We start from the raw sequence: 17052 nt of genomic DNA on the forward strand, positions 1-17052 counted from the left end.
TCTTAATTTATCAAGAAATCTTTTAAACCTTCTCATGGGGAGGTTGCTCTTGCTCTACCTGCTACCATAAAATATGACATGTTGGTTATTTTATTAATGCTTCCTTCCATGGCATGGGGTGTGTGGTGACGAGCTTTGGAGATGCTGTTTGATCTTGCACGTGCTTGGAGGGCAGCTGGAGTTTCCACTCACTGCTCTGCTATTGGCAAAGGCTTAGGTTTTTGACTGATTAAATATTTACAGTGGTGACGGTGTGACGGGCTGTCCCTAGATGCTACTTTACTGGAGCAAATGTTTGTGCTGTTGGGTTTCAGGTGGGCGTTAGCTTCTGAGCTGTTCTTTTGATGGCCCTTTGCTCCTCCACCAGCATGCGCGATATGTCACCACCAAGCAAAACTCTTACTCTTCGCTGAGACTGATGCAAAACCAGTTGGTTTCCTTCTGCCTGGGGCATTTAAATATGGTCTTGTGTCACTTCCACAGCTATATTCCACAGGTGTGTATGTTGCTGATGTTTGAACCACTTACAGATAGATGTCTGAGGCAAAGTTAGTGCTTCTGGGGTGTCTGCTTTGATTCATGAGTGCAAAAGCAATTGTATAGAAAACCGAACTGGAAGCGGTATCAAACCCATATTGCTGTACTGAGTCTGAAAAAGCCTCTGCTCCTGGGGTATAGATGGTGCAGTCGGGCTGAAAACTCTTGAAATGCAAAAGCTGCCATGCTTAGAAAACAAAACAAGCTGTGAAATGGAAAGAAACAAAATGAAGAATCGATCAATATCATGTCTCAAGGAGGTAGGAAAGGATTTTTGCTGGAGAAGTGAGCTTAAGTTGTTCTTAAATGGTTTTTATCTGCAGTGAATGCTGAAATTGAAACAGGAGCTTACTCCCCGCACTGAGAAGCTGAAATCTAAAATACGCTTTTCTCAGTAATAACAGGAAGAATTAACCGCACGGCTTGTCTTGATGGATGAAAACATGAATGGATCAAGTACTGCAAACTGTCATTCAGCAAATTAGGCTGCTTGGAAATTCTGATTTAAGCTAATGTCCTAATAATCTTTAATTTATAATTCATTTATGCATTTAAGTGCATCCGGATTCCTCCTTCCAATTCACCCTTTCTTATTTTGACAGCAAAAAGAATTTAACTCGGATATTAGTGACCAAGCTTCCAGTTCAATTCAATTCTATTAAATTAAGGGGGTTTATTTCAATTAATAATGCTTCTTTGGAGAAGTCCAGACCTTTGCAGGGTTTCTCATCCCTGTATCTCTAGCTCGCTTTGGTGTGCCTGAGCATGTCAACACAGATAACGATAGTAAATGTAAATACTTCCAGTGAAAAGCAGTTATGAAGTAGGATCTGTTTGAAGCATGTTTGGGACTTGGCTGCTCTGTTAACCTAAAAAAAAATAATAAATCGCTGCTGAAGGACTGACTGTTTTTCTCTCTGGGCAGAGCTTTATTATTAATGTTTTGTTAGTGAGATACTTGTGACAGTGAGTCTTTTAAAGTGCCCTGAGAATTTCAACAAAATGGCTGCTTTCCTCGGGTTTCGTTCCTATCTGGATATCAACAGGCTCACTGCCCTGAGCTCTAGGCGATGTTCCTCGGCTTCAGCATGTAATATTTAATAGGTGACTGTTTTAAATTAGATCTGCTGTTTCAGCTTTCATCAAACCACATTTGGAGGAAGATAGAGCATTTGAATGTGTTGGCTTTTCCCTTGCTCACTGTCTGTTTCTGGCTGCTTTACTTACTAAAATTTTTTCTTTGTAAACAGAAAATACCCTTTGTAAAAGCCCTCTTCTCCCTGCTGCAGCTTCAAGCCTAAGTAGTAATCCCGTCTGAGCAGCACCATAGCTTGTTCATAACTAATCTTCGTGGTGTAAGAGTCGTAGACAATAATCCTGTGTGCCAAATAAGAAGCCCATCCAGTTTCAGAACATAAATTATCATATATCAGCCCTGCATAATCTGGTGTTTGGTTTATAGATGTTCTGTTAATTTTCGCAGCACTGGGCAGAGCGAGCATCCAAAGCGATTGCCAAGGGCTCGTGTTAGCGACAGGGCTGATACGGAGCTGTAGCAGAACTACTGTCACAAGAGGGGTTGAAACATCAAATTATTCTGGGTGTGTTTTAGCCCCCCATGACGGAATTACGGGACATAGCTGCTCTGAAGCAGTTACCTCTCATTGTCAGAGATGCAATGATTTACTCCTCCAGATCTCCTAAATAATTGTGAGGGAAGTGCATGCAAGCAATTAATGCGGAGCAGCTGCTACCTGGTACCTTGGTGGTGTGCCTTGCCTAAAATTAGAACAGTCCTTAATGCCAGAGGTTTTTGCATTTGTATTTAACCGTGGTTTACATTATGCAAACCAAGCCTCTTAGCACTGCCTCCCTCCCTGTCTTCAGTCCTCCCTGTGTAATGCAAGCTCAGGTTGTGTGGCTGTCCACACTGTGTACGAGGAAGGGCACAGTTGTAGTCACCCTTGTCTTCTGCATCACTGTAACAACTGGTTAAGTTTTAAATACTAGATCTTGGATGTGGCAAGAGGAGAATGCAGGCAGCCCAGATGTTTCTGGTAGGAGCTTGTTGTGCTGCTGGTGTTCCATTTTTTTTTAAATTAACATGTTGAACAAATACTGCTGTAGCTAGAGGAAGCTAAATCCCAACCAGCCAGGAAAAGCTACTCCTTACACCATATTTTGTGTTACAATACCTCTGAGCCAACAGTGCTAGTCTCTGGAGTGTAATCCTAAAATAACGTGCCGTTGTGCAAACTGCACAGTGGGAAAACAGCTTTCTTTTTGTGATACTGGGATACCTGGGAGGGCCTGATCTGGGGAAAAGTGTCTTGGAAAACTGCAGTGCCACTTCATTGGGAAAATGGAGGAGCCACAAACAAAATGGGACCCTCCTGTTCTTCGCAACCATGTCTCGTTTGGTGAGTGGTGTTGGCTGGGTTTGCCTTGTTGCACTTGAGAATCACTGCAGACCACTTCAGTTCCTTATGCAGGGGGAACCTGTCTGTCGTCTTTCAAAAGAAAAGTCAGCCAGAGACCACTACCTCAGTTGTGTCTTAGCCTACTAAGTGATTAATAGGTATTCCCAGAAGCCTTAATACAGTGGCCAAGTAGGCTGCTGGAGCAGAAGGTAGGACAAGGCTTTAGGCTAATTTGAAGAACTCCTGATGCTGTTGCTTGAGAAATTCAGAAAGTAGTTGTTTCTTTGTACAGATCTCTGGGCTGAGTGAAGAATCCGTGTGCTTGAGAAGAGCTGCATGCTTTACTGTCAGAAACTGGTTTGTAACTCTGGAGCGTGGCAGGGGTGAGGGGCTCAAGGAATGTGCTTTATAGATGTGAGTGCTGGAAGGATTACATGGAGAAACCTATACACCCTGTCTGCCTGCTGTGTTTAGCAGGAGATTTCCCGGTTTGAGGCAAGACTTGTCCTAGACTACGGAAATATTTTTAAAAATAGAAGTCGCACTGACTATAGGAGCTGGTATCATAACCAAGATAATCTAGAGACAAGATCAATTTGTTTACTAAAGTATATTTTTGTCTTTGATTAAGTTGCTCTAGGACGCGTGTGTGTTTAAGTGAGCTGTTAAGAGCTCCTTTAGATACATAATGCAGATAGTATTACAGAAAAATATTTTGGGGACTTAGATAAGAAGTAACCTCGAGAGATCAAAACCTAAAGCCCTGAAAGAGGCTGTAGTCCTCCTCCCTGAAGCTGGAGTATTTTTGGTGAAGGAGACCCTTAAATTCCCATACAGCTTGTTGTTGGCAGGACTGACTTGAAACAGTTCAACCGCTTGCTCCCCTCTGTCTGCAGTGCTGGGACAGGCTTTGTGCTGCTGCGCGCTGGGCTGGATCAGGGATTGATGCCATCAGAAAGCTTTTTCTTGGTTCTTCTTATTTTAAATGGGGTTCCATACTTGTTTAGCGTGATTCCTGCATGGCTGCAGCAGCTTAAGCAGTGTTGGCCAGGCAGAGCACTTGTCAGCCTTGCTGCCAGAGCGAAAGATGAAGATGCAGCTCCTAGGAGGTACAAAACATGCAAAGACTATCCTGTTGCCTAAAGAGCCTCTCGCCCTTGCCTCAGGATACTTGGTGTATCCGCATTGTGTTTGCACAGCGAGGTGTATCAGCTTGCTGCTTTGGCTGAGAGCTGCAAAGAGAAGGGAAAATAACTCCATTGGAGCAGCGAGCAAGTCCAGCTTGTCCTGGAGCTGCACCATTGCTGCTTTCGATGCGAGGAAATGGGTAAACCTGCCCGAAAGTGGGATCGCCTCCCTACCAGGTGGCTGCAGCGCTGCTACCCTGACTTCTGCCAGGGTGCTGAAGGTTGGGGTGCTGCCTCGCTGTTCCGTAATGCACAGTGGCACGTGGTTGCCAGCCAAGCACCTCGTCGTGTTGTTACAGTTAGGAGCTTGGATCTGTATCGCCTGGGAGACTTGTTCAAAGATGGACTGGGCCTGCATTTTCACAATACAGAGTATTTGGCAATAGCCTTTTCTGGTTTTTCTGCCCCATACTGTGTAGCAGATTTGCCATCCCACCTATTTATGGGGCTCCACATGGACTGGATCAGGTCTAACCTTTGTAAAGCTGCTTTTGTTCACATGGGCGTTTTAAGCTAGAAAAATTTCTTAATTTGGCCTTAAACAAGCTCTGCTGGCATTAATAGGAAGAGTAAGAACACACTGCAGAGGGAGAGGAGTGTCGCTTTTTATAGTATAAGCCACAAGACCAGTTCTCTGTGCTTACATTTTGACCGTTGGGCTTCATTTCAGCGAGCGTTTTTTTGGTGTCCCTGCTGAAAGATGCTGCTCAGCTGTTTGTGTGGCCAGGCAATCAAGCAGATAGGGGAACTGATTTGGTGAAAAAACAAAAGAAAAAGAGGGAGAAAAGATCCATTCCCAAGCCTGTAATTTGCAATGTTGCAACATTAAGATGGCTGTACTGGTATGGATTGGTTAGTGCAGGACATGCAAGCGGGTGGCTGAGGGTAAGGATGGAAAGGGATCGCTGCTTTGGGTGGCAGCATTGGCTTTTGGCAGCTTCAAGTTGTAGCTAAAGCCTGCGGGCTCAGAAAATCACATTGCTAGTTCGTGTCCTACTTTTCCGCAGCTTCAGTGTGTCCATTGAAAATTTGCCCTAAGGCAAACTTCCATTTTGGTGTCAAATGGCAAAGTACATGCAGCCCAGCCACTCTCAGGGCACTCGCTGTTGCCTCTGTTGCATGTAAATGGTCCTAAAACCAAGCCCAGAGAGTTTGGGTTTAGGGAGCTAAAGCCTGGTTCTGGGGTGTAACAGAAGCCGTATGGTTTGTTACGTTTCTCGGCTCATATAACCAAACTCTTGGCTGATGATATAGAGTTAGTTGGAAGAAAAACTTGGGTACAAGTGAAAACCAGCTTTTATTTCCCATCCTATTTCTGACCTTCCTAGGCTGTATCTCTTTCCTTAGCTGTATAATTGCAAAGTATCTTCTGAATCTTAGGGTGCTTTGGAAACACCTGGAGATTTCAAAGGTTGTCGTCATCTTACACTGGCACCCGCTTACTTTCTGGGAGAGTTTTCAACCCAAGTTTTGGTGGTTGGGCCTGGGACAAACAAGGAATATTTTTGTTCTGCAAATACTGTGGAGCTTGTGGCAAAAAGGGATAGGATGGATGGCAATTAGCCCTTCCTGTGTTTTACAAACACCCTGGGTTTACGTTGTGTAAGCATGCTGGACATGGAGGTGGTGGCACTTGGCGTCTGTTGTGGTAGCAGTAACTAACCTGTTCCTGAAGTCTTCAACAGTGTTCTTATTTTATGTAGGTGTTTCACTTTACAGAGTGGGTTTTTAAAATTTTTTTCTGTCAAGTCAAACTGTTTTCCCGATTGTGTTAGTTAACATGTATTGTCTGCACAGAGTATGTTACCAGACACCCTGATTTCCCCACTCGTTTATTTAAAACTCTGCTTGCTGTTCTCATAACAGTATACGACTTGATCGAGCAGTTACTCAATTATTTATTATTTTTCTTTTCTTTCTCTAGAATCCAGCAACTATTACTCGAATACTCCTTAGCCATTTCAACTGGGATAAAGAGAAGCTGATGGAGAGGTAAGCAGCTGTCCTAGCATGCAGCCACATTTTGCTTCAGACCAGCAAGAAAAGTTTATTATCGGATTAATGTGGGAATGGATGAATGCACAGTGTGTGGCGGGAGGATCTCTTGTGTAAGCTGTAAATGTGCCCCCTTTAGCAGCCTTTACCAGCTAAGAGTGACTCCTTGTTTTAATATTATTAATACGTATTCGACTTAAGGGAAGTTTTGGAAGTTGGATGCCCCTCAGAGGAAGGGGTGCTTTCCAACACATACGGGCACAGGATTTTTGCATGCTCTGGAAGAAAGCAAGCAGGAACAGGCTTCTGTTACCTTGCAACTGTTTCAGATTTGGATTTAGTTGCTCTTGCATGTCATTCTAGCACGCGTATTCCTGACACGTTTATTTTAAGTCAGTCTTGCTGAGACTAAATTGTTCTTGCCTGATACAGGGGGACTGGTAAAGTGCATCTGCCTCGTCTTCATCTTTGCAGCTCCAGGTTTTCTTTAGTATGTGCGTAAATAACCGCTTGAATTTTGCCTCTCCCTCCCCCTCATAGCAGAGCATTTTATGGTTACTTTTCATCTTTGATTCCCAGCTCTTGGGGAATGTTGCCGGTAAAGGTACTTTTTATAGTTTGTTATTATACCATGGAGGTCAAATCCAGCTACAGTGGTAATGCACTTTCTTTTTTTCCCCCCAATGCCAGTGTTGTTGCTGAAGAGAGTGTGAGGGAGCTGGCGAATTCAGTTTACTTCTGGAAGCTGGGGGGAGAATGAGTCTGGACCAGACACAGTGTAAAGGCAGTACAGGGGCTTACTGGTTGTTAATGGTCTTTGCTGGTCTTAACAACTACTAAGAGACAGAAGTGGGTGGGTTGGGGGTGAGGACAGAAGGACTCTCTGCCTGGTAGGATTGGTTTTGGTCTTCTCTTGATTACCATTTCCTTTGCCTGATGATGAGGGTATGAGGAGATAGGATGCTTTGTAGTCTGTAAAAACATGTGCAGAAACAATTGGTGGTGGTACTGTTGAATTGATAAATACCAGTTAACAGCCTGCAGGTGCTCTGTGCTGTGGGCTGAGCCTGTGTAGTTTGGTGCTCTTTCATGCAGGCTGCAAGGGTGGGAGAGCAATGGATTTTCAGTCGGCTAGTAGGTAGTTTTGGAGTTCAAACATTTCCACACTTCTGGGATAATGGATTTAGGACACATTTAGCCCCCTTTGTGTAACACTTCCAGTTAGTGATGGTGCTCAGGTATCTCTTTTATGTTTTGTTTGGCCTAGATTCTTTTTTTTAAGTGATTGTATATTTTAAAGTTTTTTAGTCTTTGTTTTCTTTCCTGAGATAGACCTCTTTTAGTTAATGCTGGAAGTATGGAAGCTTTGTGTTACAAATATAGTCACACTGAGGCTATTTAATTCTGACTACAGCTGTTAAGCATTCTGATTTAGTTCCTTCTCTATAATGTGTGTCTGTTCACTTCTTTTTGTATTTGATTTTTCTTGTGCTGATTCTTTTGGTCAGGCCAAAGTTCACGCTCCTTGGCTATCTCCATCTCACTTTGAGCTACCTCGACATAAGTGTACTGAAATGACATCCGATATTCAATAAGGTTTTTTTTCCCTTCCCACTGAAAACTTGGTTGTTAAGGCTGCTGTGAATTAAAAAAAAAAAAAAAAAAATTAGGCTGTGGGTTTTTTCCAAAGGGGGATGTCAGCCACTTCTAAGTGAGGTATTATTGTTAAGACTTTTACAGTTTCCAACCAAAATGCTTTTAGGTATGCGTAAATATTTACCAAGTCCACAGGTAAACATTTACCCTTGGTACGTATTCATTAAAATACTTATCTTAATTCTATAGCATTACCCCTCTGAGTAATGTAATACGTGACCCTTGCTTATGCAAACCTATTGCACATGAGTCAAGGTTTTGGTGCTGATGTCCTGTTGTGTTAGAAAAACATGAAAACCTTTTTCTCTCAAGTATCTGGTGCTGCTTTCTGTCATTTTTTTCACCAAATAGCTTCTACAGAACCCTTTGCCACGTTCCTCTGAAGGAAGAGGCTGAGAGCTGGATCTTGGTGTTCAAGAAGATTTTGCGATTGCTGTGGTAATAGGTAATAGGCAAGGGTGGGAGGCAGGTGGTCACTGCAGTAGCCAGGATGCAAAAGAATCGGTTTGAAATAGTGATGGAGCTGGAAATGATGCCATGAACTAGCTACAGATCATATCTTTTTGCTAAAACAGAGGTGGTTCTCATTCAAACGAACATGACAAGCTGATTAAGCCCAAATTTAGACTTGGTCAAGTCTTCCAAAACAGAGATCACTTTTGAGACTTGTTTGGTTTTGTGTGTGTCCAGCAAATCTTATTGCAGTATTGTGCTAGTGTAAACAAGCTGAAAAACGCTGGGAAGCATTCATGGTGAGGTAGAGAGGCATGCTCTCATCGGGCGAAAAAATAAATTCAAACACTAGTTTGTTTTTTTTTTTAAGGGAGAAATCCCCTCAAAACTTACTTTTTACTTGAAAGTAACACTATACATTCACTGTCTTTAGCATCTGACCCAAAAAAAGTCTTGTGCCTGACATCTCCGGCTCACTAATGGCTGAACTTGTGTGCACACAGTGACCCCGGAGCATCAGCTCGTGCTGGGCAGCCAGCAGGTAACTGCTGCTGTTGCACTTTTCATGGGTGCCAAGTAAAAGCGCTTGCACACAATATTCTTCTACACCAAGTGAATCCATGTTCTGAAACGGTGTTGGGAGACATATATATATATATATATATTTTTTTTTTTTTGGTATAAATTTGGCCTTTTTTACTGCTAATAACCAGAAAATTCCTGTTGCTGCCTGCAGTCTGAGTGGGTTTAATGCTTACTAAGATGTAATGTTTGGGTGCAATTTTTGGTGCTCGATTTCACACCAAGTCAGAGCTTGAACTCAGTTACTTAATGGCATATATTTACAGTACCTAGCCCGTGTCTGTTTTACCTTAGTTCATTGTGAGTCAGCATGACCTAACAGGCAGCCTTATCAAACTTTGCCTGTAGTAAAGCAGATAAACAAAGTGGCTTCTCTTTTGATAAGTGGTGAGTTTGAGGTCTGAGCTCGTGAGATGAAAATTTCTATGTTTTAAAACATGAAAACCTCTTCATCACTTCTTTCTATTGTTATGCGTATTTTTAATAAGTGGGTTATTATTGTCTTTGTCAGCTTTGTCATGGAGTAATTGCATGGCGTTATTAAGAGAGCAGATATATTCCAGGTATTTATTCCACTTACAATGAAGTAATAGCCACAATTGAAAAACTGCCCTGTCCACTGGTGAAGCACTAATTATTTGACTGTGCCCAAAAGCAAAATCGGTGTTTTGGGGTGGATTTGTTTGTAGGATGGAAGTGGGTACTGGAAGAAGTACTCAAGTTCAGCTTCTGATGTGCTGCATGTGTTTTGGAGAATAAAGCTGTTAAATATTATGTTTTCCTCTGTCTCATGAGCTTGGTTAATAGAGACAGGAGACTAGCAGGCACGGATTGACCAGGCAGCCTCAGAAAGAAGTGAAGGAAGTGCTTTGGGTTGTAACTTTATCTCGATTACCTTCCAGTTTTACCATGGCTGATAGCATCTGTCCCTCCTGAGGGGAGTTTTGCGGATGAACCTCCTCGTGATGAAGAGACTAAAATGCAGCTCTCTCGCTTCATGTGCCTTCCCCAGTCATTTTTTTTGTTCTTTTCTAAGAAAAGTAATTCTGCATGTAACCAGCGGCCCAGTTTAATCCCGGGAGGTATAGAGAGAGGTATTGCAGACCCTCATAGGTGCTTATCTTGGAAGGCGGACACACGGACACCCTCTGAGCAGAGGACAGATGCCAGGGCGATCTGGTGGCTTGGCTGCTAGCCCAGATCACCTCTTCCCCTTGCATTCAGGGGACTGAAATCCTCTTTGCAGGTACCTGGCCGTCTGCTTTCCTTTGGGCAAATAAGTACTTAACACTATTTAGCAGAGGCTGAACAAGTGAAAAATTGTGTATGGCAGGCGTTTTGCTATGAAGGTATCTTTTACTGCGAGCATACTGATTCTCTGACATTCACAAATGCTCTTTGGATTTGATTATGCCTAGAAAATTGTGATTAGGCAGTTACCAACAGCAGGAGAAAATTTTGAGGAAATAAAGAAGCTGACGGCTTGATCCCTCTGCCAAAAAGACTTGATACAATTTTATGGGCTTGGTGTTGGTAAGCAGTGAAGAAATTACAGAAGAACTTGAAAATGATTCACTGGTGTGTCTATTCATTTTAAAGTAGTGGAGACAACAACTTGGTCTGTGATGAAGAGAATGTATTTTGAAAAACTGATAGAAACAGTTGTTGAAGTCAGCTGTATGGAGCAAAGAGTCTAATGCTGAATAGACCATAACATTTCTTATCGAAGTGCTAGAATTACTGGATATCTGCATTGCAAAGGCAGAAGAGGATAAAGGATTTAAAAGTCTGTTGCAGGTGCTGTGCTTCTCCCTAAGATGAAAATAAGCTACCGAACTACCAAGAAGCAATCCTTTAATAGTGAGAACTTGAGGGATGGCTTGAGGAAAAATGAAAAACCCTGGAGTTGTGAAGGAAGTGAGGAGGGAATTTCCTTCCACACTTCACAGCAGAGATGATGGCATGCAACTATATGATATAAAATACAGGGCAGTCATTAGGTTTGGCTGTTAGTATGGTGTGTACGGAGTTACTTTGCTCAAAAGGGAGGTAGCAGACTCTGGAACCTATTAGTAAGTCCCTTATTGGTTAATTTTGGGATGAATGTTTGTTGGTGTTAATGATTGACTTGGCACATACCTGTTTGGAAGCATTTGGTTCAGAGAAGGATCCAGACACCATACAGGGGGAAAACTCAGGCAGCTGGGAGGACCCTTGCGATGGAAGTGGTACAAAGTGTCGCAATAGGGTCTCACCAACAGAGAGATGGAAAAGAATGTGGGCTTTCTAGCAGAGATGAAAATGGAGCTGCTAAGATGAAGGAGCTCTGGAGAAACGCATCCCTTAAGATGTGTTGAGATACCTGTAGGTGAAATAATATGAGATTGTGGTGGAATCTTAACTGGGACTGCATTTGTTTTGGCCTCCTTGGGTTCAAGGAAGGATGAGTGGAAATGGAAACTGGTGGTTGAGAATGCTTGCTGGGGCAGAGGAGTAGAGACATCATGCAGGAAGCTTGTCTGCTGTGTTAAGAAAGGCTGTTAGAGCTGCTGCCGGTGAATCCTTCAATGGAAGAACACGGGAAGGGCAACGGGAGAGCTGCTTGGACGGACAGTCTGTGCTGATGCTTGGAACAAGCAGAAAAAGGTGTGGTAATAGGAATTACGGGTCGTTCCTAACCAGGGAAGGAATTGGAACAGCCTTTTGGCTGGGCCCTCGGTGTGTTTGCGTAAGGAGTGGTGGAGCAGTTAGAGAGCTGTTGGACTTTGCTCCAACATGCATGGAGTACCCATTGCAACTGTGTTTTCAGGGAGATCCAGGTTTTCTCCTGCAGTTTCTGGAGTTCTTATTTCCTTACTGCCCAGTGACAGCATGATTTTAAGTCTGACGCACACATATGCACATGATTGTGGAAATGACTTGCTCAGCACATCCCGGCACAGCAAAGAAAGTACACGCATTGAAAGAAAACAGCTTGTGGGCCCAGCATGGAGAAAGAGGAATACCTGATGCCCTGTTTCTCTCCAACACTAGTGAGGTTTACAAGCGGCAATCCCAAGGAGCAGAGCAAATACTGTAAGAATTGAGTACAGCAGAGTTAAAGACAAACCTCAGTCTTTTTTCTTAGATTTATGTTTTCTCCCTCTTCTGCGTGGCCCTGGCTGAGTCTCTCAGCTGCCTCATTTGCTTCTCCCATGTAAGTGTAGGAGAGACCAGGCACTTCTGAGATGGAAACCATTTAATGAGAGCCTTGGTTCTTGGACCAAAATGTAAGCACTTGCATGCTTTGCAGTGTAGTGGTGCTTTGGAAATGTTTAAATTGGTAAGGACTCCAATCTGTGCATCTTATGTGAGTTACCTTTCTCACTAGCCTTTAGTCCGAAGAAACACACCATGTCACATAACTTTTTTTCTTTTTTGTCTGTTAACTGGGAAACTACTGAAAGCCCAGGAAGGAAATGGTTGATATTAGTTACCTGTTGGTGTTTAGAGGGGGTAGGTAATTGCAGGTGAAAAGCAGTTGCTGGAAGACTTTTCTGTCCATATTTCTTGGTGTGGGGCAGTAGGTATCGTGGCTCAGAGAAGTTTTTGCAGAGATTTTGTAAAAATAGAACTGCCTGGTGCAAGTGGTAAAGTTCAGTTCCTGATGTGGCTATGCACCCTTAAATCCAGCCCACCATTCCAAATATCTCTGGTATTTCCATAAGCATTTAGCTGACCACGAATGCCAGTATTAAGTTGCATCATAGCATTTGTCTTCAATTCTATTTTCTTGGCAAACATCACACCCAACTGTTGGTCTGCTCTTTTCAAACGGAGGATGTCCTACACTGATCGTGTTGCACGTAAGAACAATTTGAAGGCTGGAAACCTTTTGTGGAGTTAATATAAGTAAATATTATCAATGACTCTTTAATAAACAAATACTGCCTATGATGGGGCTGCACTGAATTCACTTGCTAAATTTTTCTAAATATAAGTAATCTCAAAGGCAAACAAAATAACTTGGTTGAGTTAAATCCCTGAGCTAACACTGAAGAACAGTGACACTTGTGTGTGCTGCAGTGCTGGAATTCACCACTATCTTCAAAATTCAGTGTTTTGAAAATGAAGATTTAAAGTATGTGATCTGCATCAAGAAACAGATGAACCAGCAGTGAAATTAACCCTTTTTAACTCTTTAACTCTTGTTGGTAGGTAGTGCTGTAAGAGCGCTGCTATGGATTTGGGACTTTTTGGGAATACTGCCAGATTAGGACCATCTAGCCAGCGGTGTTTTGGGTAGATGTTGTATAACAGGCCTCATCCCACATTTTTGAGACGCACCTGCTAACTTCTTTCCCCAGCAGAAAGTCTTGGTTCTCTTCTGTCTGTTGGTGGAAAGCAGATTATTTTGGTCTGTTTTGTGACAAGCTTAACAAAAGAGTCTAACTTCAGCCATGCCTGCGTCCTGAGCTACAGGGCCGGTTGTCTCCTGGGAGTAAATTTGCTGGTCTTGAGTGTAAATGGCTGCATTATGGTCAAATGTGGGGTTTTTTTTCCTAGGTAGGTGCCATCTTATTTGGATTAACCTTGATGATCATGGGGTGGGAGGCAAATGCTTGTTTACTGGCATTGAGTGGGGGATGTACCTGCAGGTAGGGTTGGCTTGTTAATTGCCAGATTTAATTAGTGCTTTGCAGCTGCTGCAGGCTGGAGAAAGATCTGTGGCGTCTTGATACTGGGAAGAGGCTGATCTGCCTACTTGTGGTTCTTTCAAAACTGGTCCTCCTCACCAAGTTGAAAAGCTTTCTGGAAGACTGAAACCAAAGCAGTTTTTTTTTTTTCATTAAGGGAACTGGAAATAGAAAGAAAGTGGTCTTTCATCTCCCCCCAGCCACTTTTACATCCTCCTTTCCATGAGATATCTAGTCTTCGGAAGCATTGTAAACCTGGAATTGTATTTTTTTATGAGGTTGTTAAAATATCTCAGGTTGACTGGAGACAAAAGATACCCAAATGGCTAGTATTTTGGCCCGAGGGATGGACTGTGGAGGCTTTGGACGTGGGCAAGGTGTTCAGTGAAAAATTGAAGACTAACTGGAGATCAGAGTCCTGATCTGGCAGCAGTTGTTCCCAAACTCTGGCCATGCCTGGAGCATGTGAAACACAGTCCTGCAGTTGCCTTAATTGCAGATCGATGACCATGTGTAAGTGTTCCATCAGCTGAACCCAGTGTCTGACTCTGCTGACGCATTTCTCCTTAGATGAGAGTAGGAAGCGCCAAAATTGAAGTCAGGATCTCTTTGGGGCACTCTTAATGTAGACTGAGTACACAGAGGAAAACGCGAAGTACAGGAACTAGGGACCTGCTGAATCACGAGCTGTGACTGATTTCTGTTTCCTGCCTCCTCTTTAATGTTTTAGTGACTACAATGTTAGGGAAAAATGGAAGGCTTAGGTTGAAAATGGAATTGAACCTGGGGGTGTCAAATCTGTGCTTCAGAAAAGTGTCCCGGTGTCTGGACTGAGAAGTAAGACATTCTTGCTTCAGTTTCCTGTCCTGGAGCTTTAATACAAAGAAATAGCTGTGGAGAATCATGAATCACTTGAAATGCAGCTGAAGAATTGAAGGTACTTGAATTTTCAATTCAAGCCCAAATCTCTGAACTGGTGTCTAATACCCACCTCTGTGGTCAGGGCCGTGTTGAGTTATAGTAGTGAAGACTTTGCTAAAAGTAGTGGGTGTGTGAGTGTTTTGAAGTATCAAACCCAACTTTGTACGTTTAACTCCTAAGTAGAAATTGAAAAAATTACTTACAGGGAGGGCAGTTAAATTTTCATTTTTCCTGTGTGTGTTATGCAGGTACTTTGATGGCAACTTGGAGAAGCTCTTTGCAGAGTGTCATGTAATTAATCCAAGTAAAAAGTCTCGGACGCGCCAGATGAACACAAGGTCATCAGCCCAGGATATGCCTTGTCAGATCTGCTACCTGAACTACCCAAACTCGGTGAGTACCTGGCCGCCAGGGTGGTATCTGACCAGTAACTCTCCCAACTTTGTTATCTGCAGCACAACATTTTAAGTAGAAGCCTGTAAGGACTTTTCCAACAGTATTTTAAAAAGCCTTTGAACTGGGACCAAGATTTCACTTTTTTCATTGAATCTTCTAATCTGTAGAATATACATTAAAAAATGGTGTCCAAGATTGTTTCTTAATGCAATAAACCTTGTCCTGTGTGTTGCAGCTGATCCAGGGAATGCAGTGGGGGACCACAGAATTACATAGTGCTTTATGTGTTCTGTTTAATTCTTACTGTGTGGTTTGACAAACTTTTTTTTTTTTTTTAACAACCCTCAGACAGTATTAGTTTACCCAAAATGGGATTGTATTTCAAATGAAGTGGTTATCCCTTCTGCAAAAATCTTTAAGGGTGCTGGGGTCTGGGCAGCAGCATAGTAAAGTTCTTCAGAAAAAAGCAAGCATTATAGATTAAGTGATTTTTTACAAAGGGGACGTGCAAATAAATGATGCTTGAAAGAAAAAATACGTGGAAAGCATGATGGGCAGTGGGATTTACTTAAACAGAATGACAAAACAGGAAACAGCTTATAAAAGTAGTAAATAATGATGCAAAATAGTCAAGCTAGAAAGCCTGGAATAAAACTGAGTAGAAGTAAAATAAAATTGTGCTGTTTAGAGAATGCAACCCATGTGGATATCTTTGGTTCTTTATCACGTTTGTGCAATACCTTCTTAATGGGAGAAGATTAGGATAGAAGTGCTTGCTGGGGCTCTAAATTAGTCTTCTGGTTTGTGGTAAGATTGGTGATGATACTTTTATTTTTTTGGAACTATTCACAAATACAAAACTTACTGATACACTAAGTAGAGGTCCAGACTTCTGCTGTGTTTTGTACAGGTGAGCAACTTGCTGTGACTTTCCAGGGGCAGGACGTAATGATGGGAGAGCCTGGAAGAAAACAGAATTAGTGGGAAAAGCTCAAGTAGGAGAGTCCATCCGTTGCTTTGCCAAAAGCAGGGTGCTGACATACATGAGGAATTCTTCCTTTAATGGGACTTAAGGTTCCTGGTGGAGCTGTCCTGACCCCTCCAAAGCACTGTAGCATCTGCGTGACCTTTAAAGAGCAGAACAGCCCTTACATAAGGCTTCCACTCTTGCTTTGGGTGTGTTTTATGAGCTTACTTTTCAGCAAGAATGGAAACCAGTATGAGCTTGGGGGTTTATGAGTAGCCTCGAATAAAGTACCCTTGCTGCTGTAGCCTGACTGCAAGCCTTTTCCTTGCTCTGGAGTGGGCAGAGCAAAGCTCAGTTTCAGGTGGCTGAGATTCTCAGTGTTAAGATCACCATTGCTCTTGAGCCAGTAACCACAAGGCTTTGTTCATCTCCTTTTAAGACTCATGCACGGACTTCCTTTTTAGAGAATAGCTGCTAAGAATCATTGCTTGCTTTGTACAAAGAGGTGCTTTGAAAAAGAAAGACAAGCTTGAGAAATGTGTCTAGCCTTCTACCTTATGCTAAACTCCCACTGTTTAATCATTGCAGGCTTTCCACATTGGGTAGTAAGGAAATAATTTTGATTTTATCTCCAGAAAAAGTCCTCTTGGAAACTTCAGCTTCAGGTTTTGTGTTCTTAATACCTTGTTCTTCTTTTTAAAGTAGTTGCTGTGCCGGGGGGAGTGTGAACAATAATGCCCAGTGCTCACAAGTGAGAGGCCTTTCCTCTGGCTGGGGGTACTTCTGCTGCCTGGGAAGCAGCTTTCTGGCTATTGGAAAGAACTGCACAAAGCACGCTAATGAGTCTTATTTTTGTAGTTCAAATAGCATGTTACAAGTAGTAGTAGTAGTGTCCCCAGTTATGTTGCAAGTGAGTAGAGGCATCTCTAAATTGTTAGAGAGGGGAACCTCTCTGTTGCCTTGCCATACCCCAAAGCTGGAGCATGGAGGAAAACTAGTATTTGTTACTTCTTCCTTGAAAGGCTGCAGTGTCTCTGTGTCTAAGGTAAGGCATGTGGTTTAAAACCTGTTTGCAGGCTGTTTTGATGAGTGTGAATTATAAATTCTAGGATAACTTATGTTCAATACTTAACCTAAAATCTCAGCTTTTAAATCCTCTTACAATGGTCAGCTTTTATTTATTTTTTTTCCCTCCCAGAAAAAGCTGTATTTTTTCCTGAGAGCCTTTTTCAGCCAATAGAAAGCTGGGAGTTTGGAGTAGC

General features: G+C 42.6%; 1 protein-coding gene across 1 annotated transcript in view; it reads left to right on the top strand.

The window, feature by feature from the left end:
• Positions 1-357: 357 nt before the first annotated feature.
• The window catches only part of ARIH1 (ariadne RBR E3 ubiquitin protein ligase 1), a 41321-nt gene continuing 24626 nt past the window's right edge, over positions 358-17052 (top strand). Inside the window, exons 1-3 of the mRNA XM_035899474.1 lie at positions 358-496; positions 6069-6136; positions 14676-14820. Of these exons, the coding sequence (XP_035755367.1) occupies positions 419-496; positions 6069-6136; positions 14676-14820 (291 nt within the window). The 5' untranslated portion in view covers positions 358-418. The remainder of the gene's footprint in view (positions 497-6068; positions 6137-14675; positions 14821-17052) is intronic.

The sequence above is a fragment of the Egretta garzetta genome, unplaced genomic scaffold (genome assembly GCF_000687185.1).
Source record: "Egretta garzetta isolate BGI_Z169 unplaced genomic scaffold, ASM68718v1 scaffold287, whole genome shotgun sequence".
NCBI lineage: Eukaryota > Metazoa > Chordata > Aves > Pelecaniformes > Ardeidae > Egretta > Egretta garzetta.